The sequence below is a fragment of the Haemaphysalis longicornis genome, unplaced genomic scaffold, assembly GCF_048455015.1.
Source record: "Haemaphysalis longicornis isolate Haplotype H1 unplaced genomic scaffold, Haemaphysalis longicornis Haplotype H1 scaffold_7, whole genome shotgun sequence".
NCBI lineage: Eukaryota > Metazoa > Arthropoda > Arachnida > Ixodida > Ixodidae > Haemaphysalis > Haemaphysalis longicornis.
In genome coordinates, this window is record NW_027526422.1 from 8,177,564 (window position 1) to 8,204,395 (window position 26,832).

General features: G+C 49.2%; 2 protein-coding genes across 3 annotated transcripts in view; one reads left to right on the top strand and one right to left on the bottom strand.

The window, feature by feature from the left end:
* LOC144144967 (uncharacterized) overlaps positions 1 to 4,080 on the top strand; it is a 29,948-nt gene extending 25,868 nt beyond the window's left edge. The window contains exons 2-4 of the mRNA XM_077676466.1: positions 409 to 793; positions 1,448 to 1,635; positions 3,549 to 4,080. Coding sequence (XP_077532592.1) covers positions 409 to 793; positions 1,448 to 1,635; positions 3,549 to 3,698 — 723 coding nt within the window. The 3' untranslated portion in view covers positions 3,699 to 4,080. The remainder of the gene's footprint in view (positions 1 to 408; positions 794 to 1,447; positions 1,636 to 3,548) is intronic.
* LOC144144431 (uncharacterized) overlaps positions 1 to 26,832 on the bottom strand; it is a 319,951-nt gene that overhangs the window by 193,741 nt on the left and 99,378 nt on the right. The gene's annotated exons all lie outside the window — the stretch shown is intronic.

The following is a 26,832-nucleotide window of genomic DNA, read 5'->3' on the forward strand; positions in this document are numbered from 1 at the left end:
GGCACATCTTTAATACAGTATGCGCATCACCTTGGAACTTCAGCATTTCTTAGTTGTCTGATTGTGAAACTTGTCAGATGAAGTGGGTAATTGAAGTAAAAAAAACATTTGCAGGTTACAGATTGCATATCTGGTTCTCAATAATATTCTCACAACTAAAATAATTCATAATATTACCGTTTAACACGTTTGTGTTTCATAAAATTGTAATTTAAGTAAAAAAATATATTGCAGGTTAGTCATTGTATATCAAGCTTTAAATAATATTTTGAGAATTGAGATAATTTGTGATATTCTCTTTTTACAGGTTTGTGTTCCACAAGGAGTGAAGGTGTCAGCACAGAAGCTTGAACGAAACTGCCGGAAAGCATTCTACTACTGCTAAGCATTTGTAGATGTCAAAATTAGGAAGTCACAAAAGCAACTCAGCAGAACGACCCATTCCTCAACTGGCCAGTCTCGCCGACTGCTGTCATCAAGCTGCATGAGGTGCTCAACCACGGGCTCGACTGCGCCGATGGGCTTCGCCTTCTAAAACCCACATCGGACAAAAGTGCCGCATTCTTCCGCTACTTTCAAGATGATACGACCCCAGCAGCCGCACTAGCTCCTCATAAAACGAAGCTGGCAAGGCAGGAGGACGGTGAGGGCCTGCTCGCTAGCAGCGCTGTAAATCCCCCAGTCAGCACCGTCTACCACTGGTTCTGCGGGTGGCGGAGAGGGCAGTATGGCGACGAAGGAGTGAGCCCCCTCACTAAGCTGGACAGAAGAGCACCAAATCACGTTGAACATTGTAAGTAGCTATGTACCCCAGCACACTCCATATATTGCTACTTTTATGTGACCTGTGCCAACGTTTATGCAAACATGGTATCTCTCTCAGTTTAATTTTCAGCTTCAAGCAAGCTATCATGCAGTGTAGACGGAAAGGTATCGCAGAAACTCTGTTCTGCAGTGTTGAATTCTCTAATTCGGGAGAAAGGCAGCGATGAGCACATGCACAGCCACGGCGCACTTAACTAGACTTGTCTGATGCACCTGTCCTAATGAAGATGGCACAGCCTGACTGAAAGCCTGTGCTTGTAAAACTACTTTTAAATTATGGCCCAGACGTTCATATGTCTCAGTACATACCTTCGCTCTACTATTTTTGTTCCACTTAGAAGGAATAAATGGGCGTGTGGTATTCGCCACAACAGTGCAGCTCATAATACATCTTTATACGTGGCACAGCTAACAGCAGCCTGGCGTGGGAGCAATGCGCAATTTGAATCAAATTCAATGTGAAGTGAATTTTCACTATTCACATTTGAAAATAATTCATTTGCAGTAATCTTTTGCCATTTACATTCGAATATATGTAATTCGCGGTTGGTTTCTACTATTCGTATTTGAGAATATTCGATCTGATTCACAGTCAGTTTTCACTATTCCTAACTGTTTACAGCATGTCTGGAGGGGGCATTCAGGAAGCTTGACTGGGAAAGCAAACACAGGACAACTCCCAAGAAGCCAGCACCAGCACACTCACAGGGCAAGGCCAACCGGTGGCAGCAGAGCCTGAACAGCAGCAGCTGCCTATGGATACCGAGCCACAGCTGGAGGCCCAGGGCTCAACTGGAAGCAGTCACCAACGTGAGGTGTTTAAGTGTGGCTTGTGCTCGTGCATTTATTTTAGCAAAGCCTAATAATTGTGACCCTTACTCCAGTTACTGGACACCTAGGTAGCAACTAGACACCTGAACAAGATCTGTTTCTCAGCAACACACTCCACTTTTGTAAAGAGCTACCTATTTTATAACCACGTGCATGCATTTTTTCAGGGGTCTCTTGTAGTAAAATTTATTTTTACGAAGGTACAATTGCAGGAGCTAAGTAGAAGAAGGCTACAGGATGCCAAAAAAGACACTCCAAAAATTAAGGCAATCCAACATGACTGCGTAGCATCATAGCAGAAGCAAGACGAACAAGTTTTTCCAATGCATGTAAAGGGGAGCAAGAATGAAGTAGTTAGTATTCACATGTCACAGCTAGTGTGAAATTTTCTATGCTGGCTGTCGTATGTCTTCCGAGGCCCTTTCTGACATAGGGAGGGTGCTAAGAGGAGGAGGAATAAACTTTCATTAAACAGCACTGTGCTGGTGTTAGGGGCCCCCACCAGGTGGGACAGTCTTCAGCCCAGCTTAAAAGAAGTGTTAAAGGAGCCATGAAGAGAAAATACAACTTCGTTTAATTTGAAAGAACTAGGATTCAGTATCTCACTCAGTTCCACTAGAGCCACAAAAGATGTTTTTTAACGAAAAAAAAGCAAGAAGTATTTAAACACTTTCAAATTTGGCGCCACAGTGACGTGTTATGAGCAAGAATGACGTCATACGGGCCAACAATAAAACATAATTTTCCGTGCGTTAGCTGCACGTTAGCATTCAAGTGATGCGGTCAAATGGAACTAGAGGCCCCATTACAGACGTCCAGTTATGTGTCGTCGCGACAGGTCAGTTAGGCGGCCGCCAATCGCACAAACAAGGTTCCGTGACGTCATAGAAAAGTTGCGGGAAATTGGCTAGGGGGTCGCGACTGCTTCACACGTTTTCTTTAATATCTCTGTCATTTGTTCGAAGATTGCGATGATATCGGTATCATTGTTGTCGGGACTAAGCAGTCTTTCTAATAAACCCAACTTGTATTTTGTCTTCATGGCTCCTTTAAACAGACTCTGCCAGGATCCAATCTCATACAATTAGATACATAGTCAGTTGCACAGTGCAAGTTTTTGAGATGTAAAATTTTACATTCTGATGTAAAATTTTACATTCTGGTCTTAATGTTTTTTCTGTGTGTTTCGCTGAATAGTCCTTGTATGCCACTAAGGCCCTGTGAATAAAAAGGTGCCTTGCGAAAGCGCTAGGTCAGGGGCTGTCAAGTAAGGCTTTGAGGAACCCTGGGATTTTGAAGAGGCGTTGCTTGGGTTCTGTGAGACTAAAGTGGCTATGGTGTTGTGCTGCTGAGCCCAAGGACATGGGTTCGATACCAGCTGCGGTAGCAATTTTCCTGATAGAAGTGAAAAGCGAAAGCGTCTGTGTGTCGAGATTTCGGCGCACGTTAACTCTTCCTAGCTGTTCCTAGGTGACCAAGATTAAACCCCAGCTGTCTCCACTACAGCGCGCCTCATAAGCAAGGTGTAGTTTCGATACTTTAAACCTCACAGTCAATCAATCAATCAGTCATTATTACGTAACTGAACATGGCACTAAACAAAGCTTTTTCTTGTGTTTTATTTTAGTTCAATGAATGCATTAATGTTTGTGAAACTAATCTGTAAATACCTGCGTAGTATTCTCTGGTCCAAACTGGTTATCTAAGCTTGGCAGGGGAAGGTGAGTTCTGTGAACATTTTTCTGCCCTAATGGGTTTCCCGGTAGGCCCATAGTTGAATACCTACGGAACACCCTTATTACTTCAGCAGTGCAAAGAAGACAATAGTAAAGATAGGAGATGCAACAAATTTTGAGTAAATCTGTGGTATATCCTGAACAAATTTTTCGTAGGACACTGCGGAGCTGCAGAAGATCTACGAGGAGTGGTGGCGCCAGCCTTCCCTAGCTGCTGGCAACCCATATTATGCCACTGCCCTTCAGCAGCTGCTGCGGCAGATGCACAAGATCAGAAAGGAACCCCAGGAAGGAGCCTGCCCATGAAGGCAGGCTTCACCAGCGCCCGGAGGTGCGGCTGTACCGTCAAGGTCCAGCCCACAAGCATTGCCAGGCGTCGCCCTGGGGTCAACCGGGGACCAGGTAGAGTGCCTGCTGGCCAAGAGCTCGGCTAGCAAGAAGGTCAAGCGGTCCTCACGCCCTGAACCTCAGCGTCAGAGATGGGGTGCCGCACGCCAAAGCTCTCGGACTACAGAAGGGACAGAAGGCACCTAATAGGGTGCCCCTTGTGTGGGCCTCTTCATTTAGGGTTATGTTTTCTCCGGAGGTGTGTGAATGGCACTACAAGTCGTAAATGAATAGTGAAAACTCACGGGAAATCAACTCCAATATTTTTAAATGCACATGTCTCGGCATTAAAGGCCAACTGCACTCAAATTTTTCTTTGTCCAAATAAGCAGTCTAAGCTCTTAAAATCACCTTGGCGAAATCCTGAGCTTCGCAAGCACACTGCACACTAGGTACCATCGTTCAAAGTAGCTCCATGCAGACGACGTTTGCACCTGGTGGAGAGTTGCCGAAACAAGTTCCGAGCTGCCTGTGACGGAGGTTGGGGAACCTGTCCCGTGAAGCTCGCATTTCTCCGGTGACTTGCAGGGCGCTCCGCCAGGTGCAGGGATGTGCTCGCCCGGGGTTTCTCTGCTACACCAGCGCGCTGTACCGCCGTCGCCATCACATGTTTAAACTAACCGCATAGGCAGGCATATCCGCCATTTTTTTTTTTTCAATGTAAAAAAAAAGAAAGAAAGATGAGAAGCCTACAAACTATTCACGCGCTTGCGAATGTCTTGGTGTTAGCAAACCTCTTTTTACTTAAAAATAAAATTTTTACTCAAAGATAAAAATAGCGCGAAATGAGTATTGAGGAACTAGACCGGCACCACGGCTCTGCTGAGAACACCTCTTTTTATCCTCCTTCCCTTTACTATCTAATGATGATGATCTGTACATTGGCAAGGGGTCTTCTTCCTTTTCCGCAACATCCTCCCGCCCGCGACAGTGATGCATCTACGGATAAAAAGGACTTGAGTAGAAAAAACATGCCAAAAAAATAAAACGATGGTCAGTTCAGCAGCCTGGTTTGAATCCGTGTAGCCGTTCGGTGACCGTTCGTCAGCAGCTTAGTTTTCCATCGGTGCCTTGTCATCCGATGGTGCTTTCTAATGACGGTCTTCGTTAGGATCGGCGATAAACGTACATCAGCACTCTGTTGTGTTGCAGGGAAGAAAATTCGGGCTGTCTCGCGCCGAGCTGGTCGTTCACATCGTCTTGGTCGGGATCGCACTTTCCTCGACCGAACCTCCCGTGTCTGAACACGACTTGTAAAGCTGGAGGAACTAGTTGCACTCCGCCTGACGGAATTGGGTCGTAGCTTAGGCGAATGTCCACAAACTCTGCGTCTTGTCTTTAGTGTGGCAGTCCTTGTCCTTTTGCTGGGCTTGTCCAGAATTCTTCGCTTCTTGCGCCGGTTCATGTCGGTGTTCATGGCATCAGTGTTCGTGATCAGATGCATTGAAACAACGGGTTTCTGATGATCGGGATAGGAATCTGGAGGTTGTGTTAATCGTTCTTCACTCTGTACAGAATCCATCCGTGATCCCAGCGTAGCATTTGTGGACGCGCTCAAGGTTTTTACTGGCAGTGGGATGATTTCTGCCGTTGCCGTATTCGTTGTGAGTAATGGGTCTTCGCACTCAGATACTTCATTACGGGAAGCTGTAGAGGTAATCAACGACCTACATGATGTTTGGACGGGTGCGACTTGAGTGGGTTCCAAATTCGTGACGCACTGCGTGATTATCTTTTTCCGCATCAAGCTCATCTTCGATATCTTATCAGTAAGCAGCCACTTCGCACTGAAAATCATATATAAGTACTTGTCAGATTCTTCGTAATCCTTTTCGTAATCCTCGATATCTAGGAGGTCTCGTATCTGTCTGTCAAGATTATTTATGTTTTCAAGCACTTCTGTAAGCGATTCGAGGAGGACTTTAAGCATACTAATTCTCGGAGTTGGTGATTCTACAAGGTTGTCTGTTGTTCTGACGAGTTCGGTTGTCTTAGCACGGAGAGTGTCCCTCAGCTCTTTCAGTTTACTCACGGCCTCCCTGTGCTCAGTAGGCTGAAGGTCCACAGGGAGGGTCTTCTGTATACGGTGCTGCTGCTGGACACTTCTGGGTTCCAAGTGGTCGGTGCGGTGCGTCGAGCAGCCAGCCATGGGGGGCGCCGTTCGAGGGCAAGGCCCACGGGATCAGGACATCAAACGGTTTCCCGGGCCTCGCGTGCCTCGAAGTCGCTGTGCGCCATCATCTCGGGTCCACCAGGCCGTTCCTCCCGGGTTTCACGGCACCAAAAATATTGAGGAACTAGACCGGCACCACGGCTCTGCTGAGAACACCTCTTTTTATCCTCCTTCCCTTTACTATCTAATGATGATGATCTGTACATTGGCAAGGGGTCTTCTTCCTTTTCCGCAACAATGAGCACATGCCTTACATTTGTCATTCCTATTGCATTTACCACAGAAAAAAAAAGATATTTTATAACTTTTTGGCCGCTTGCATCCCGCGTCCAATATGGGCCATATTTGGGCTGGCCCAACGCCACCTCTATCCTTTAGACCTTTTCAAAAGTTTGACGACCTAAATAGAGTTGTTGTACACGCGGCTATAAACGCTTGTGTGACTTTTGCCTCACTCGCTAAGTGAGCCAAAATCAGCCTTTCTCTAAGTAACAAATACATCAGCACAAATATCGGCAGTCGTCTTCGTCAAGTGCGAAAACTAACGAAACTTCTCCTCTCCTAAATAATAGACTAGATTTTTAAAAGTTCAATTCCCAAGTGAAGTATTTACTTTGAGTGTTAGATTTAGTTTATTTGAAAGTAAAATGTTTTCAGCAGCACCTGTCTCTGGTTAAAGTAGAAAACAGTGGCAGATGGGAAATGTTTTCGTGCTTTAGTGCATCATTTAGCTGTGGAAGCTGGCTTATCGTTTTAGATCCGTTTTATAATTCGTTTCCCGATGGGCAGCAAGGCAAAAAATACTGGGTTGATATTCACGAAGCTGTTTGCACATAATGTATGGTAAAAATAGTGATCGATCGCAGCCCGCGTGCGGTTTGTTCCCTTCAAAGAGAGAGACGTGATAGCTGAAGCGTCGGCTATAACAAAAGCTCCTTTTCGAAATCGTACGGGCAAGTAGCGTTGTAAATCAGGGTCCGCTTTTTTAGTAAAATATGCTATTGGGCTAGTTGGTTCGTTGCTTAAGGAAAATCGAGCGCTACAAACGAGGACAGAAAAAACGAAGAACGACGAGACAGATGTGCTACTAACTGATTTATTCCAAGGAAAGACAGCGATATAAGTAGCTTGTCTACAAACGCACAAACATACACAAAGGATAATAGATCTGAAAAAGATACTATAAAAACAAAATAGCCACAGCTGAAGGCAACAATCACACCTTTTTATCGCATGTTGTCTAGGATCCGGTACTCCTTCGAAAACAGGGATAGCGATGCTTCACTGATACAGCCTGCGCTGTTTTGTTTTTTTTGGATAAAATACGCTTCGCGCAGTTCTTGCGCCACGGTGTCACGACTCTTTCCGATAATGATTGTCTCTGTCAGTCTCGGAAGGCATCCTTTGCCACACTCGCGGTAGTGATGAGGCAAATGCGACCCGGTGCCATTCTTCATGGAAAGATCATGTTCCCTGAGGCGGTCATTTACGCATCGGCTGGTTTGTCTGATGTACACCTTACCGCAGAAGCAGTCATCGAAGTATCTCGGGAACACCTTGGGTATCGGCTAAAATAATTCCAATGCCTTGTTTTAAATTGCTTCCATTGTAATATTTGCAGACGTGACTGAAATAGATGCTCCCATAGCGGTACCGAAAACTTGCCTGTAGAATTCGCTTTTGTGCGAGAAGCAAGTGTTAGACAGGCAAAACCGTAGCAAGGTGCAGAGCTCAGTGACATCGAACGGCGTGCGATACACTAATGTCATGTCCTTGTGGAGGAACTGCCTGGAAGTGGAGCCCTTGCTCGTGTCTTCAGAAAACGTGGTGTGCAGATCGCGCATGTGCAAGCAAGCAAGCTCAAGGGTGACTTGCTTAACATAAAGGATCTTCCCTCGGCAACGTTTCCCTGGTGTGGTCTACAAAATCCCATGCGCCGACTGTGAATCGGTATACATTGGTGAAAGCGGAAATTTCTGCCGGCGTCTTAAACAGCACAAAAATGACGTCACCAAGGGCCACACCGTGACGAATGCACTTGCAGAGCATGCCGAGAAGATGGGCCACAAGATAGAGTGGGACCATGCGCGCATCATAGCCACGGAGTGGAGTGGATAAACTTTATTAAGACGAGCTTCAGGTGCCTGCCAGGTGGGGGGCCTCCTGTAGTCCGGGAAGCCCTGGTCCGCGCTGGCTGCCCTAGCCCTCTCCACCAGGATACGCTGGACTGAGAGGTCGGAGCTGGCCAGCTGGTCCGCCCACTGCTCGTACGTTGGGTGAGGATTTGGGGTAAGAGATGGGGTTTTCTGACACTCCCATACCATGTGGTACAGGGTGCCTGGTTGGTGACAGAAATTACACGTTGAGTAGTAGAGGGTGGGGTACATGGCATGGAGGAAAGGCAGTCGCTTGTGCTCTGGATAAATTGGGATGTGGTGGCGGGAAGCGTCGTCGTTCGTGGCGGTAATGGGCGAGGATGTCCGCGTATGAATTCAGAGTAGCGGGCTTGGGAGAGCGAAGGGGCTGCATGACTTCGCCTTCTTGAGAAACGACCCGGTGTGTATGAACGCGGGCAGCGGTGTGTGCCGCCTCGTTCCCCTCGAAGGACTCATGTCCGGGGGTCCGGATGATGTGCATTTCCGGGAGCTGGTGCACACTTTGCAGAATTTTTAAGGCCGTGGGTGTTATTCGACCTAGCAGGAAGTTGCAGCAGGCGGATTATAGTGAAGTAGTCATTTCCAGTGGTGGCGGCTAGAGCGATGGCAAGTCCTTCTGCTGCCTCAATAGATGTCGTGTGTACTGTAGCGGCCGTCAGTTCTGCACTGTTGGCTCCGGTGACACTCACGGCATGTTCCGGTTGTTGGTGGTATGGAGAGGCATCCGTGTAACGAGTACAGGGAGAGTTGGGGAAGCGTTTTCTAAGGGCTCGTATCCGGGCTTCTCGGCGTGCCTTGTTATAGATGGGGTGCATATTTCTGGGAATGGGTGCGATTGTGATGTACTGTCGGATGGTTAGAGGGATGCGTTGCCTCTGTTCGCATTTTGGGGGAGGCCTGTAGCTGAGCCGGGTAAGTGTAGCCCTGCTGGTTGGCGTGAGCTTAAGTCGCGTGAATTGGGAGATGCGATGAGCTTCTTCCAGTTCCTCCCATGTATTATGGATGCCGAGCTGTAGAAGTTTTCTTGTTGCTATTTTTGGAGGCAGTCCAAGGGCGGCCTCGTAGGCCTGGCGTATGGCGATGTTTAGCTTTTCTTTCTCTGCGGGTTTCAGGGCCAAATACGGTGGCGTAACCTGGCTAATAAGGAGGGCGTGAATGATGCGCAGGGTGTCAGCTTCTTGTAGCCCAAGTCACTGATGGGAGATCCTGCGGATGAGGTGAATGAGCTGGTCAAGAGTCCGTTGCAAGGGAAGGATAGTCTGAGCGCCTGAGCCATCTTTTGGTATGGTGAGGCCTAATATGCGTAGGAGTGGGACATTGGGGACGCGTTGCTCATTAATGGTAAGTTCTGGATCTGGTATGGGATCTGGACGCTTCTTATATGTCCTTTTGCACAGGGTTAGAAGGGCAGATTTTTCGGGGGCACAACCGAGTCCTCGGGCTTTCAGGTATTGTTGGGTGACTTGAATGGCTGCTTGAAGTGCATCTTGCTGGGCGCCCGGAGATCCAGTGGGGACCCAGAGCGTTAGGTCGTCCGCGTATATTGCGTGGCGAAGATTCGGGATGGCTTTTAGTAGGGGTGGCAAGTCTTTCATTATGAGGTTGAATAGTATTTGGGATACTACCAACCCCTGCGGAGTGCCCTTTGGCAGGGTTTTAAATGCGTCGGATCGACGGTGCCCGATGCCCACTGTTGCTGTGTGCTGGGTTAGAAAGGAGACAAAGTATTGGAATGTGCGCTCGCCGCAGTTTGTAGATGCGAAGCCTTGAAGGATGGCTTGGTGAGAAACGTTGTTGAATGCCCCCTTAATGTCAAGGGCCAAGATGGACCGCTTGCTGTGGCTATTAAAGTCGTCCAGCACTTCCTCCTTAAGCTGAAGTAGTATGTCTTGGGTTGACAGATGTGGGCGGAAGCCGTACATCGTGTCAGGGAAGTAGCCGTTGTCTTCAACGTGGGGCGAGAGCCGGTTGTAAACCAGGTGTTCAAACAATTTGCCGACACATGAGGTCAGAGAAATAGGCCTCAGATTCTTGGAGTTCAAGGGTTTGTCGGGCTTGGGGATGAAAGTGACGTCTGCGTGTTTCCACTGTGGGGGCAAGGAACCCGCCAGCCAGCACTCATTGATGTAGACTAGAAGATTTTCTAGGACGGCATGGTCGAGGTTTCGCAATAATTTGTTAGTGATTTTGTCTCAACCCGGAGTGGTGTTTCGGGTGAGGTTGTACGCTGCCGCCTCGATTTCAGCAATGGAGAACGGCTCGTCCATTTTGGGATTCGGATCGCCTGTGTAGTCAGGTGCCTGGGTGGGTTGGACGTGAGGTGGGGGCGCCAAGGCTTGCTTAATAAGTTCGTCCAACAAGTCTTCTTCTGTGCCCTGGTAATTGTGGATTAATCGGCGAAGCTGGTCTGCTGCGACCGCCTTATATTCACCGGGGCCCATAAGGGAACGGAGCAGGTACCATGTGCGGCGGGTTCTCAGCGTTCCTTGCAGCTTGTTGCAGAGCTGCGTCCAGTTGTGCTGGCTCAGCTCACGGGCGTACACTTCAGCTTCTGCCGTAATTTCCGCAATGCGGATCTTCAGCTTGCGGTTCGTCTTGTTCTTTTTCCACCGCCTGATTAGCCCTCTACGGGCGTCCCAGAGGTGGAGGAGATGGGCATCGATGGCTGGGTTATCCTGCGTAAGGGAAAGTTCCTTGGCGTGTTTTCTTGCGTCTTGAATGAGCTTGGTAGTCCATTCCTCGAGACTGTTATCCGATCAGCGGGGGTGGTTTCTCGGAAGTTCTTCCAATTTGTTATGCACGCAGTGCCAATTTTTTGGCTGCTCGCTCTTTGATGGGAGATTTGTGACTGAATTATGTAGTGGTCGCCGGGAAAGAATTTCGCAACGAGGCTCAATCTTGAATCGCTAATAATTCAGACAACAAGCAACACAATCAACAGATCATCTGGCACTCTAAACCATGTGTGCTCCCGTACATTACGTCATGCGCTCAACGCTACTTAGGAGCCTGCTGCTAAGCCATCAATCCATTATGAACAAGGGATCCATACGGATCCCGAAACGTCAATTTTGTTGCAACATTTATACAAATGCCTTTACCTGACCAGATGGCATTCCGTCGAACTCTCGACAAAGACAGAGATTGGCTTATAGGTTTATAGATGACACAGCTACACTCTCACACCTACCGACAGTGCTACTTGGGAATGCCACATCAAAGGGAACATTAAGGCGTCTCTCGCAGCAGAGCGCTCATGCAGCAAGCTACTCTGTGAAGCACAGCTCAATGGGTAGGCCACGCATCACACATAAAACAGCAACTGTATGTCACAGCTTTGCTTGTTAATCATCTGTACAGACTGTGTAGGTGAATTTTTTTGCCAATGCACTTAGTGAGAGATGTTGCTGTGCTTTGTTTGTGTGGGTGCTGCTACAATTGCTGCAGTTGTTAATGTGAATGTACTGAGTGATAGGAGTATGCATATGACTGAAGTTGTGTTTTTATGGTTCGCATAATGCCACCTTTTTAAGGCTAGGACGCAGGCTCCTGCTTGTGATTCTTGCTTTTGATGTTTTGTACTTGCATATCTTTGTGGTGCAAACAAATAAACTTTGTTGCAAGTCAAGCACTTGTCGTGTCCTTCTTTCAGGCCTGTGGGCAGCAGAAATGCCACAAGGTGTAATATGCGCAGAATGTAGCTCACTCATTTCAAGCACGAAGAACTACACTGAACTTTTTCATGTTTCGACACTTTTTGCACCTCAAAGGTTGCTGCTATGCTTAAAAAGAGAGAAAGAGGAAGTAAATATATTGGGATGCAAAAGCGACACAGCACAGGAGCATAGTTCAGCACATCTGCCCAGGAGGGACCTAATGGATTTACGGTACAATACAGACGCCTAAAGAGACACTAAAGTGCAAAAGCAAGTTGGCCAGCATCAGTAATTACAGTGTTGTGAATACAAATATTATGCCACTTGCAGCAGCAGTACTTTATTAGTGCATGAAAATTCCCACAGTGGCGTGAAAACAGGTACGGCTGCCCCATATATTGTTCTGCACGACAACTTGTGACATTACTAATTGCGGATGTCAAGACATGATTGGTGGAACTAGTCGAAGTGTTCTTCTGAAGCAAACACTGATGCAGGGATATGAATGTGTGCAAGAACTTTTCCTGGTCTTGTGCTTCTTAAAAGACAAAAACCTCATCTAGCAAACATAAAATATGATGCCTCATCCCACACTTTGTTGCAGTGTCGATTTCATCAGAATGTTTTGCCTTGCCTACAAGCACAGCCACAAAAATGCATGCATGTGGGTGCAGTAGAGACTGTAGTACTGTACCTAGCTAGTGACTTAGCGCATACAGATAAAGCAGCTAGTGACAGCAGGGGATTATGAGCACAATCAGCAGGAAACAAGACGGCTGTGAAATGCTTTGATCAATGGCGCAGGCATGTTCGCGTAGCAGCTTTTCCTAGGTGGTGCCACTGCGGACGTTCCTAGGGAAGCTTTGCCGATGTCATAATGCCCTGCCAGCAAAGAGACGGGGCTGGGTGGCCTATTTTGCTGTACGCCGCCACACCAAGGTAGCATTAGGTAGAATGTAACAGAATGACAGAACGTAACTTTGAAAAGTGAAGGGCAATCAGAAAAGTTTTTAAGAAGGCGGTAACAACTGAATAGTCGGGCTTGGCTTGCTCTGGGCGCTTTGTGACGTGCCCTGATATGTTTCCAAAAAGCGAAAGAGAAAAAGCCAGTTTGATGAATAAAAGAAAAGGCTTTGAAAAATTGTGGTTTTTCTGTCAGACCAACTTTTACAGCCAGTTCAGCACTGTTAGCTGGCCTGCAGCAACACATGCATGTACACTTCACTCTTAAAAGAGTGTCTCGTGCGCAAATTCAGCGTACAGCAGACCGATTGCAAAGCGTGGGTGTTAGCAAGTTTGTCACATAGCCTTTGATGTGATGACTATTGCATTATAATGACCAGTTTCCCAAATATGCTTCCAGAAGTGAGCATTTTTAAGCAATTCTGCTCTCGCCATGTGAACTGCACGACAGGTGAAAACAATGGCTACCGTGGCTGTAGCCAAAGAAAACGGGGGGCGAAATTTGATTAAGCACCGGACAACACATTTAGCAACGGAAGCACACACCAAAGGCCACAATGAAGACATGAGGAAACGTAGAGCGCTGAAGTTTACAAGATGACCACAGAATAAAGGGACAAACGCTTGGTGTGATTCGTTTGCTCCTTTATTCTGTGGTCGTCTTTTAAACTTCAGCGCTCTGCTTTTCCTCATGTCTTCATACCAACTAGCCCAACACCCAAGCTTTACTGAATAACACAATTAAAGATCATCCTGCCTGATGGAGGCAACGCATGTGAGCAATAGTAAATCACTGAAGGACTCTGGCCAGTTATCATTCCGCCTGACGAAACTTTAGGGAGTTCCAATTGCCGTCTCGTCAGCACGGAACGCTAGAAAAAAAAATATATGTGAAGCAACACGGTTGTCTGCACTATCGCAGAAACAATCAGGGCAATTTTCGGGCCAAAGTTTAAGCTGATTCCATGTAGGGATGTAGGGTAAACGGTGCAGATCCACGTTTGACAAACAGCCGTTCCAACCACGCGGAGATTTGCGAACGGCCGAGGGCGTGAAATAGAGCAATAGTAAATCACTGAAGGACTCTGGCCAGTTATCATTCCGCCTGACGAAACTTTAGGGAGTTCCAATTGCCGTCTCGTCAGCACGGAACGCTAGAAAAAAAATATATCTGAAGCAACACGGTTGTCTGCACCCGTGGTCTGCACTATCGCAGAAACAATCAGGGCACAAAATACAATTTTTGGGCCAAAGGTTAAGCTGATTCCATGTAGGGTAAACAGTGCAGATCCACGTTTGACAAACAGCCGTTCCAACCACGCGGCGATTTGCGAACGGCTGAGGAGGCACTTCGAAATCCACAGCGGCGGGCAACACCTGACAATTAAAGGTTGACTTTACAACTTTTACAGCGGCGGTCGATCACCACAGGGTGAATGGTGTAGATCTAGATACACGCTCGAGAAACAACCGGTTCATATACACGGCGATTGGCGAACGGTTGAGGCACTTCGAAATCTACAGCAGCGGGCAACGCCTGAGAACGCGCAATCACGCACAGAGGCACGGTTGAAGCACTTCACGTAAGAGCATGAGGAGCGGATGCGGTAGCGCACACTGTGTATCCAAACCACGACCGGCTGTCGTAACCAAACCACGACCGGCTTGATCCAAACATTTGCCGCTTCACGTAAGTGCATAAGCGGCGGGAAACACCTGTTGAGAACGCGAAATCCAACACAGGCACGGTTGAAGCACTCGTAACTTCGTTAGAATATGAATGATTAGGCGTTCAATCCACAGCGCGGCCGTCGCAGAAAGCGAAATACAACATGATTGAAACACTTCACGTAACATGAGCACAGGCTAGCGCAGAGGGCACAGCTCCGGCGGCTCCGGCAGGTCCCAGAGCGCAGGGAGTGTGCACAACGGCGGAAAAGCCAAGCGCCCTTCGCCTTTCCCACTCGCACTCCTCCTTTTCTCTCTTTCGCGTCTGAGCGTCCGGGCAATTTATTTCACGCAGCCGGCGTCTAGTGTAGCCTTGACAGCCGCAAAACAGAACGAAAACACGCTTCGGGCTTCGCTTGCTGAGGCTGCCGCCGTAAGCGCGAGGGACGACGAGGTAGTGACTGCTCAAAGCTACCAGGTGTCTCATGAGCATGTCGTGCCCTTTTCACTCCCAGCTGATGCTCCCGATGATAGGCCAACATCGGCTCAGCTAGTTGAGATTTCGGTGGCGCCTGTGGCGGAGCCGTCTTTTGAGATTCAGACAGAGCAGCCTGGTTGTAGTGTAGTTCTAGCAGTGAGGAAGGAGAACGGGAACACACTTCGGCCTTCGCGTGCTGAGGGTGTCGCCGAAAACGCGAGGGATGACGAGATAGGGTCTGTTGGAAGTTACGAGGTGTCGAAAGAGCGGCTCGTGGCCTTTTCACTCCCAGCTGATGCTCCCGACGATAGGCCAGTATGGGCAAAGCTAGTTGAGATTTCGGTGGCGCCTGTGGCTGAGCCGAAGTTGGGAACCGATCAGCCTAGAGAAGAGAACGTGAACGCGTTCCGATGTTCGCTTGCCGAACGCGTTCGCGAAAAGGCGGGCAACGAGGAGAGAGGGAAAACGTCTGCGCCTACTTGTGGCGCGTGTTTCACTGCGGGCACGCCGAGGGGCAAAGCCGTGAGCTCGCTTCGTGCCAAGGGAACGCCGCCTCCAGGAAGGAGTGCGCGCCTTACGTTCGAACGCTGGAAAATCTCGCTCGCTCCTCCGCGCGCTCGACCTTTGTCGAACAAGACGACCGGTGTCTTTCCACGCGGTCGCAGCAGTCTCTTTCAGAGAACGGGCGCACCTAAAGTGCGATACAAGGGGAAAACTCGGAGCAATGATGGGAGCTCGAATCGCAGCTCTCAGCGCGAGAAGTGGCTTGTAGACGCCTGACTTTCTCAATTTCATTGTTTTTCCTGGAACAGGTTTCGCCCTTTACGATTGCAATTTTTTTGTGTGGGACATTTCCAATCACGCGAAATGTCAACTTTCAGGTTTGTTCACGTGTCTAAAGTACTGCTGGGCAAAAATATAACTAGAGTAGTTAGTTATTCGCGTACTTTTTCGCAACTAAAAGCCTGGTAGATCTTCAGTGTTGATTTGTCTTCGCACTTGCCGGCGATGCGGTTGTGTCTTCCTGTGTTGTTCTGTTGCTTGCCTGACCAAGCCAGAGACGTTCTTGGGGAGCCACTACTCGTCCAGTGACCCGCCCGGTGAAGCTCCAGCACGGTGTCGTACAGACAAGGCCTGGAGTCGAGCGTCTGCCGAACACTTCACTTCGACAGCATCCCTCCGGACAACGGTTGCAGACCCTTATCCATCGGGATCTCGGACCCCCGGCGGAGAAGCTGTTACGAATGGGCCAGCGCCGCAGTACTTCCCCGCATCACTCCTCGGCTGTGCGGCGAAGCCACTCGTGCGCCTTCGAAAACAGGCGCAATCATGTCGGCAACAAGTTGCGACAAAGCCTCGTCAGACGCTTCGCTCTCTGCGCATGCGGCGGCTGCCTACGGCGGCTGAACTTCGGCGGCTGCCTGCGTGGCTCGTCTCCACGCTCTTCAAGGACAGAGGCCCCGGTGATCGCAACGGAGTCCTCCTCTCTCCCCTCTCTCGGACTCAACGTGCCCGAGGCTATGAACGGCTTACGAACTCTGGAAAGAGTGTTGTGCGTGTTCCAGCGTGTTGCGTTTGACCGTTATCGCTTTTGGGTATAAATAGAGCTTGCCCAAGCGTTGTAAACCATTCCTGTTAGAGCAGCGAATCGATGTTGTCGCTCTGCTCGAGTCCTGTATTGTAACCTCGCCCGTCGGGGCATTGTTCTTTGGCTTCGGCTCACCTCTCGCTATGAAGTAAACAGTTACGTTAGCCTACGGCTTCTGGACTTCTTCACGGCTGCAACAGCGGCTGGCCGCTCGCATCATACACGCTACCACTCGTATGTCGGAGGCCACGGAGTTCGGATCGGGTGCCCCCGCCCGGTCGCAACACCAGATAAAATAAGGAGCTCTTTTGGAGCACTCCTTAGCAGGCCAAAATGACAAAAAAAAAACTGAGTCCAAAAGTATAAATCACGGTGGTAATTGGGTTAAAAGCTTCGCTGACGAAAAAGCAGCACATATAAAAAGCAGACTCAAGCGAGTTGGAGTCGATGATTACGCCGTAGTTATGCGAGCTGACGTGAAACGTTAAAAACGAGTTAGGAGTTGTACGATTGGGCAGAACAGAGGAAGGGGTGAAGATCACGCACATATTTTAAGCACGAAAGGAACAGTTGCGACGGGCGCGCATCGCCAGAAAAGAGGACCAAAACAATTCACGCTACTTCGATCTCTTCACCGCGTGCCAGAAACTCGAACGCGCGAGCACCCTTCTATTTCATCTTTGCGGGGGTATTTGGGTAAGCGGATGCGAAGGGGTGAAAAAAGGCAAGTAAAGCTCTGCAGTCGGAGTGAAAGTTATGACCAAGTACCTATGACATCTTCCTTCGAATGACAGAAAAGATGCGACAAAATCACAAAAGCATCAGCCTCCAATGTTTCATGTGTGCGTGGACAGACTTTTTTGTGGTTGTTGTTCGCCAAAAAAAAAAGGTCGCAAACCAACCTGGTTCTTATTCCACCCATATCTAACGGGTACAGTAAATATACCGCAAGCTGCATTATACGAACAATTTAACGTTACTTCAGCTCTTTACCGTTCGAGTATAAGTGTAGCTGGGTTCATGAAGCGCCGACTTCTAAAACATCTCATCAATAATACTTGTTTACTATAGCCAGAAATTTTATAAAGGGGCCCCACAGCATCGGGTCACGCGGTGTTAAATGGCTTGGCACGCAAAGGTGAGCCCGAGATCAAACCACCAGAATGCCTCGCTTTGCATTCGGCGCAGCAGCGGGGACAACTAGGTTTCCTCGATAACTCCGACAGTCTCAGCACGTGACTTGTATGCGCGTGAAGCGGGCACGAAGTGAAATATGCCCTTTCTCAAAAGAGCTGCCGGCGGTGTGCTCAGGAAGAAATATGCCGCTGCCTATACGTGCGCGAGAGCCGTGTCAGCACGAACGGAGGTTGACTTATGCAAAATGATTTTAGAAGAGAAAGGCGCCAGCCAGCTTCCCTCCACCACGCATACGGAGAAAAAAGAACATGCGAGGGCGTTATTTAAATGCCAGTCGGCGGCTTGAAATTTCAATTACGCCGGTATCGCTTTGTGTCCTCATGCCGCTGCGTGAAGTTCCTAAAAAAGGGAGCTTTGTTTGGGCAGAGCCGTAATGAAATTCGTGCCCTCGGCAAGCGACGCACTCGGCACGCGTGGTGGGGGGGTCAACTCGAACGCGAGACAATAAGGCTGCGATATCACTCCGAGCCTCGCGACGGTGCACTACGGGAGTTTCGAAGGGACTGCCTAAGCAAGGGTTCGCGTGCAGGGGTAAACAGTGGAAATGGAACGGAACGCTTGTTTGCTCGCCCCGTGAGTGTGGAGTGAGAAGAAAAACTCGCGTTTATTTTCCTGCGCGGGGGGCCTCTGTACACCGTACTTTGTTGTTTACAGCCGACTTTTACATAAAGAATAACTGCGTGCTTTAAGAATGTGGAAACACGTTTGTGTGTTTAAGGGGACTACAAGGAACAGCTATTGCATTAGAGCAGCAGGAGGCGGAGGAGGAACAGGAGGAGGAAAAAGACGGATGGATGGATGGATGGATGAATGGATGGATGGATGGAGGTAGGAAGGAAGGGAGGGATGCAGGGAGATTAACCACACGCACAGTCCAGTTTGCTGCCCTACCTTTAAGGAACGGCACCCAGGGGGTAAAAAAGGAGCCAGAAAAAAGGAGGAAACAGAGGAGAGGTGCACGTTCACTCAGAGTCCTTTTGTCAGGATCTATAGTCGAACACATATACCAGTATCGATAAGGAAACGGAGAACAGTTTCGGTTGCGGAAAAATGTGCTAAAGTTGTCTCCAGAGTGAACGGCCAATCGTCCAATCTGCTGCACTCGGCGGCAAGCCCACTTCCTAATAATACTGGGGGCAAGGACAAAGAAAGTGGAAGCGCTCCAGCTGTCTTCTCAACCTGCACACTGACACCGAGCTTGGACAGGGTTTCAATCTTCGTCACGCCTGGATAAATTTCAGCACCTTCATCCACATGAACCTCGGTGATTTTAGTTATTGGTTTATTTTCGCGCCGTCAAAGCTGCAACCGAAAGGGACATCTTTCATAGCGACCAGTGCTATCGGAGAGGGCGACAAGCACACACACAAAATGCGAGCGAGCGAGAAAGAGAGAGAGAGAGAGAGAGAGAAAGAGAGAGAGAGAGAGAGAGAGAGAGAGAGAGAGAGAGAGAGAGAGAGAGAGAGAGAGAGAGAGAGAGAGAGAGATATGCCGTGATGCTCAAGCTTGGATCCAAGTCTTGCGAAAGCTGCGGGGAACACCAGCCCAGCCAACAAAGGGCTCCACCGCCAGCTTTATGGTGCGGCCACGAATCCCGTGTTCACGACAGCGGGACTTGCGAGAGCGTACGCTTGCCCGAACAAACAAGCACTTGCGCTGCCGAGGGTAGACTTGCTGAGATGACGGTCTCGTGAGCGCAGCGGGGAAATGGACGCAAGGGGTACGGGGACAGGGACGGGGAAAAGATAAAGGGGTGAAATTTGTCTCGCATCCTGGGCCTCCCTCGACCAAACTGAAGTGTCAACAGCAGCGGGCAACGACTGGAGCTGGAGGGAGGATTTCGCAAACCTCTATCGGCTGCACGAGGGGAAGCACGGTTGGTGCCGGCGGACTTCTTACTGTCTTCGTTGCTCTCTGGCCGCCTCACTTTCACCTTCGTTTTTTTCACTCTCCCCGCGCACTGCTAGGGTTGCCTGTTGTGCGCCCGCGACGAAAACAATCATCGAGAGAACCACCGTGATATCCTGTGTGCTCGATTAGTTTTCTCCGCGAAACTAATGGTTTTTCTGGATTTTTGAGATACCGTAATTGGCCCAGCTGTCGTGAAGGCTAAGCAGTATACTCTCTCTCTCTCTCTCTCTCTCTCTCTCTCTCTCTCTCTCTCTCTCTCTCTCTCTCTCTCTCTCTTCTCTCTCTCTCTCTCTCTTACCAATTCTCCAGCTTTGCTTGCGGTCCCTGCATGGCTGTCTTTCGAAAATGTCAAACAGAGCAGTTATCGCAATTGATGTCATTGAAGCCGAAGCCCGTGCATTAAAGCTGCGTCTACGAGAGAGAGAGAGAGAGAGAGAGAGAGAGAGAGAGAGAGAGAGAGAGAGAGAGAGAGAGAGAGAGAAGATTCCTAGGTGGTTCGGGTAAGTGTTCTCCAGGCGTTGAAGCAACAGTGATGTGGCTGCTCCCCGAAGGATCTTTCGCTTTGCTCTCACGTGAAGACGATGGGGTTTACACTATAAGATCTCATGAGACCACGGTGGCATTTAGGTATGCTTCTTTACCGGTCACTGAGGACACAAAATTCTCAGTGTATTGAGTGCAGTGTGCTCACGAGGCACTGCCCGTGCGTAAAGCCTCCTGATTTTAAAGACGATAGTCTTTCTTCGGATAATTAAACCCAAAAATGTGTCTGTCTGTCTGTTCGTTCGTCCGTCCGTCGTTTCAGACGCCCAGCCAAAAGTGAAAAGTATTCTTGAACGAGAAGTTCATTAGTCAAGACTTCCGAGTCACTGGTTCTGGAAACATGTTTCTTACTTGCCAACACTGGTGAGCAAAACATTCGTCATATTTGAGGAAAAACATCAATGCACAACTGGCACTCGCAGTGTTTTTAGAATGAAAATAAATGTGTGCTTGATATTTACGATAGCAAATAAAAATACCCGCCGAAAACAATATTTTGACACGAAAATGCAAAAAGAGCTCGCGCGAGCCTGGACCTCCTGGCAATGTTCCAAGTTAAACAGTAACAAAAGATTCCAGGCGCGGCAGTGTACCACGGGAAAATTGAATTGACTTAAGCAAACCTCTTCCCTGCTTATCATGGGAGTATCGAAAAGAATCGAGAGGGAAAGAAGCGAGGCATTTACGCAGCAGCGGCGGAAGAGCTAGGCTATCATCTTTTGGCGACATTAGCAGCGAAGCGAGCAGATACGCGGCCAATTTTGTATCTCCTATAGACGCACTATCAGCCGTTGTAGCATCTCCGAGGACAGCAAGCGGAGTGTAACAGAAAACTGAATCTCTCATATAACCTTCTCGTTCGCGCTCCCTGAGGAACTCCCAATGCTGTCCTCGTCCCTTTTAGGTGCGGAGCACCTTAGAACCTCGCTTTGTCCGTGCCTTGGCGTCCGTGAACACAGTGTCGCGCATGCGCGAGGAGCATTGGAAATGATTGTATTGGATTTGAATGGATCGGATTGGATTGGACTACATTGAATTGTATCGGATTGGATTGGATAGGAATTGTATATACTGTACACACGCGTTGTCACTCATTTACATGCGCGTGTGGGCAATGCCACGGGTGATTTACGGTAAGAACGATCCCCAGTGCTTCGCCCACTCGCCATGATTCACTTCGTGCAGATGCGTGAATTTTTAATGTAACGCTTCGAAGCGCAGCCTGAAGGTGAAATAGCCGTCGCACCTCGTACAAGTTCGCAAAAACGATGCTATTTAAATTTGTTATTTTATCAGCATGAATGCAGAAATTGATGCCTCCGTATCAATATTTTAACGCTCGCTTACGTTTCACGTGCATTTATAAACTACTTATGACTGCAGGAAAGCAAGTGAGCGACGTGTAGCAACACCTAACGTAAGAGGAATGAGAAAATAAAAATGACAGGCGGCATTAAGTGCCTGCATATTGGAGATAAACTCTACCCAAGTTGCGAGGCGCATTTTCTTACCGCGCTTGCAGGTTTTCCCTGCCGTTCCCCTAAGGAAGGAAACCCTCGGTCGCAGCTATCCCCCCCCCCCCCCCCCCCCCCCCCCGCTGACTGAGTGGAGCACAGCAGGTGATCCGGAAAATGACCCTCGGCAGCCGGCTGCCTTCTGTCCCGGAACGTTGCGTTCCTCCGAGTTCTGTCTGCTTCAAGATGTTTCTTTTTTTTTATCTTGTTGTTCTTATATTTTTTGATGCATGCACGTTTACGGCACGAACTCCAGCCTCGCTGCTGCTGAACACATCGTTTTTATGTCTCTACCCCGTACTACCAGTGAACAGCCGCCAGATGGTGAGAAGCAGCAGTAGCAGTAAACAGCACGGGGTGCAGCATACTGACTACGTCCCGGATATGGCCGTCGTTTTGTCACTGTGAAAGCGAGCCCGTCACGCTTGTATGCGGCCTTGCACGACCATGCCCATCGGTGCGCGTGTGCACCGTATACTCTACTGCGGGTTGCTGCCGCCTCGCATTTTGCTTTCGCCCCACTGTCCGATCGCTTTTCCTGCCGCACGAGTCGAGAGCGCACAGTGCACGTGATACACTGCTAAGCGGGAACTGCTTTCCCGGCACGCTTGGCTGTGCGGAGTCGTAGCGGGAAGAACTGAGTGCGCTTCCACGCTTGGCTGTGCGGGCTCTACCTGCCCTATGGCTTACCTATACGCGAAGCGCGGAGGTACGCTTCGCTGGCCTGCAGGTTGCGTTGGCTATATGCACGGACAGCCAGCAACAAATCCGACGGGAACGGGGAAATATAATCTCGAACGCGCATATGCGAGAATTTTCATCCTGGTGGTACGATATCGTCACGAATCTGACGTACGCAATGTTGCGGAACGGGGAGGGTCATTTACAATGTAACAGAATAGTGCCGTTACTATAGACTATTATAGAGAACGTAAAGAATTCGGGGTATGCTCAGACTCATGTTGTTGCGTTCCGGCTTCAAACGCAATTTATTAGGACGCTGAAGCTACACTTGGGCCACGGCCACTCCATCTCGAACCCGCCACAGTGGCTCAGTGGCTAAGGCGTTGCGCTGCTGAGCACGAGGTCGCGGGTTCAATTCCCGGCCGCGGCGGCGGCCGCTTTTCTGATGGAGGCGAAAAGCAAAAACGCCCGTGTGTGCCAGATTTCGGCGCATGTTAAAGATCCCCAGGAGAACAAAATTAATCCGGAGCCCTCCACTACAGCACGCCTCATTGCCTGCGTTGCGTTGGCGCGTTAAACCCTGTAATCAATGCCAATCAATTTCAGCCCTGCGGACGCAAAAAAAAAAGTTGATTCCTCCGTCATAGCAATCGGTAAAACACGAAAGTGAAACGTGCAGCGGAATCTGCAGCTGAGCATGATTTGCGGGTCGGCGGCTGTCTTGTGGGTGTGCTTGGCGAGCGACGGCCTGCTGGAGGTCGCTTCGGCAAAGGTGTACTGGTGTCATTTCCGTCACAGATATGACGTCAGCGAAATCTTGGTGTATCCCGGCATAAAACACTTTCGTGTTAAAATATAAAACCCGAAAACGAACAAAACTAAGTATAATGAACTCTTTAGTACTAAAGGTTGCTTCCCCGCACGATGATCTGAGCGCAGGGGTGCACCCTTTACAGGCCGCTTGCTTGGTTGTACTGGCGTCATTTCCGTGACGGATATGACGTCAGCGAAATCTTGGTGTATCCCGGCATAAAACACTTTCCTGTTAAAAACGGGGGAGGTAGCCTGTAACAGCTCCTATGTAAAAATAGATCCGTTGCAGATAAGTTATAAATGCGTATATCACGAATCAGTTTTTTTAGTTCTGCCGAGACGCCTTCAATTGCTAATGATGATTGTTTGTGCTGTATTGATATGTGTGTTTGCTTTAGAGGGCGAACGCTTCCACTTCAACGCCCCAAGAACTACGCTGGTTGCGTACGATAAGCGAAGCGGAGCGTATGAAAGTTCACGATGTCGCCGATACAAGTTTGTGACCGCTTTGCTGCAAGCCAGGTCAGCGCTGTTATTGGCAGTGGCGCCGCCGGTTACGTGCCCATATTTGCTCAAGAACACGAATACCGGGCACCGTTCGAGCCGGCAGCGGGAGCGGCATTTTTCTTTTCTTTTTTTTTTTGTTTAATTTGTTTTCCATGCGACACCACATTTTTACCCGTTTTTGCACGGCCGGCTTCTGCCCCGAGACCAGCGCACCGGCACTCCAGCGCTGATGTCACGCTCTCGCACTGCGCACGCGCGACTCTGGAGGCTTTGCGCATCACGGCGAAGACCAGACGGGCTTGAGCCTCCTATGCTTGCGCGTAAAAATAGCTTGTAGTTTGCAGTCGTTGTTAATAAGCAGACGCGTACACATGCCTGAGGGTATGTGCACGTCAATTTTATCGTCATATGCCTAGCTCGCACGAGAAGGGGCGAGTTCAATGGGTTTTTAAATTAACCAGCGCCGTGTTTATGAATCTCCACGTCTTGGAAAAACGGGATGCGCCCGAGACTGATCGATAGGAAGCAGCCTGCAGGCGCACGGAAAAAAATTCATCCACCGCGCAAAAAACAAACACACTTTCGGCGTCCGCCAAGGGCCGCGGGAGCATAAGCATGTAATTAAAGGGGTCCTGAAATACCTTCCGCCGATGCATGGATGTACATGTACCCAAATAAAGCAATGTATTTGCAATCTCCTCCCGCAAGAATTTTGTTAAAGCGATGAGTATTAGCTGAGAAATCGTAAATCAAAAACCTCGTATTATCGTCGCTCCGCGTTTCCTCCTCCTTTCGACTTACTCTCCGCTGTTGACGGCGCGCAAGCCTTGCCTCCCATGATGCTGCGCTCCGCAGCGGTGACGTACTTCCGCTATTGCACTGCTCAAACTGTCGTCTGCTACGGGCAAGCTTTGTTGACACCATGAATCCCGCACTGCGCTCAAGGCTGGAAAAGCGAACGAAAAATCTGGCCGCATGTATGCGGCGGCCTGGCCTTGCCCTTTCGCGGTGTACGTTGCTGGCGGCACATGACTTCTTATCGGCGGCGAACTCGCAGCCGCACGGGGAGGGTCGTGCGCTCGTTCCCTTGATGCACCGCGCACTGTTTATCCAAAAAGCGCCGTATCAGATGTGGCCCCGCTGGTGCCGGGTCTTATTTTGCGGTGGTGGTAATTCCTGCCGGCGGCATGTGAAAAAGTCATAGTATGTTAAACCGATACAGAACCCGTGCACAAAATGCTTCAATCATGCGACCAGTTTAGCTTGGGGCGACGCGTGGTGGAGAGCGGCAACGTTGGCAAAACATGCTCCGTCGCGGCTCTGAGCTTTCTAGCGCTGGAGCGAGCGCCATTTCTCAAACATCGGTTGCCTTGGCAACAAGGCACAAACCACTCCAGAAGTCAGTTACGGTTGCGTGATCCCGGTTCAGCTTGGGGCCCCACTTCGCGACATGTGGGCACTGCAGGCGTACCACTCACGCCCATTGGGAAGTGCGAGATGCGTTTGGCATTACAAGAGGCGATGGTGTGTGTGTTGTGGACGCCTTTGTTTCGCGATGAAATGCGACGCTGTGCTTCTGCGGGTGGATAGTGCTTCCCATGGTCTGGATTATCTTTCTCGAGCGACGTACGACTCAACCTCGCATGGGGTATGTGCAGTGTGCGTGGGTAAAAGCCATCGGCTTGTGCGCCAGAGTTAAGTGACTTGCTGTTCGTTCCCGCAAACCGCGCGCGAGGTGAGTACCGAATTTACGACGGGCAGGAAGCAACCCATCCTCTGTCAATCGTGGTTCAGACTTTCAACGCATGTTGTGACGTTGTGTTCGTTAGAAACGCATCTCTGGATTGTTTTGAAGTTGAATGAAATGTATGCATCAAACCCGGGCATTCGGCTCAGGGCGTTCTCTGCGATTGCACGAAAGAAGTGCCACGGGGCTTCAGCGCTTTCTTTATGGAACGTACTCAGGTAAGAGAATATCCATGTCGTGTTATGGCCGTGTTGCATTCAATACAAACGGTTAAGCGTTTGTTTTACACTTGTTTCGTTTGTCGTAAAATGCCCAAGCACTCCGGCACTCCGCTGGCAGATCAGCCGGCGAGCCGACGCTGAGCAGACGACTCATCTCTTTGCCGGAAGTGCGTGAAAAAGCCGCCCAATAGCAGGATGTCTAGCTCATGACGAACATCTGGGAATCGATGATGTAGACATGTGAAGATGGCGGCGTCCAAAAACACGAAGGAAAGGGTGAGAAAAAAACTACAAACTTTGCAACAAAAGTGTGAGCTTTCCGCTGCGCGTAAAAGAGTAATACTTGGCACAGAGGACGTTGACGACCCAATCTAGCGGTTGCGCTAGTTCATTTAGTGTGCTCAAAATGCCTTTCAGGGCCCCTTTAAGTTTAGGAAATAAACATATGAAGGTATGAAAGCGAAGAGCTCTTGCACCAGACCAGACCCAACTTTTTCTTTTGTTTACCTGACAGTATGCTTTCAAGAACTAATAAATGGAGATTGAGTCTTCCTAGGGCGCTCAGCTAACGGGCAAAAGAAGGATGGGAGGACTACCGCTTGTTTTAATTTTATCGTCATACGCGATGTTTTCTGACGGTGCTTCTCTTGGGAGGCGTTTGTCTTTCCAGCTCGCCGTACTACGATGATGACGAGGACTATGAGAGCTAGGTCGACGTTCAATCTGGGTACACTACACGCGTCCAAGAAAGGAAAGGCACGAACCCGGAGAGTACGCTATAACGAAAATGTAAGCAAAAACCCTCCTTCTATAAGCATCTACTTCGGCGTTCCTCTTCTTACTGTTTCATTTCTACAGAGAAAAAAGGGGGGAAGTGAGGGCAGTTAACAAAAAGCGCACGAAAGAACGTCCGTGTTTGCGCACAAGGAGAACGAGGCTGAACTTCCGCGTGGGCCTTTAGACATTAGCGCGACATCGCACCACGCGGACCAATTATTCTGAGAGACACGACCCACGGCTGCTCCGTCAGATTAAGAAAGGAAGTAGAACGAGCAAGAGAACGCGCAAGAGAGCAAAAAAAAAAAAGGGAAAAAAGCCTAGGCTTCCTAAGGGGGAACCAAAACCCCCACTTATGGTGCGAAAATGCTAAAGCACTTCTCGCCATTGTTGGTAGAGTTCGCCCACTGCATCTAAAAGCTCTTTTTTGGAGTGTAGCTTTTAAGCGCCCGCTCGT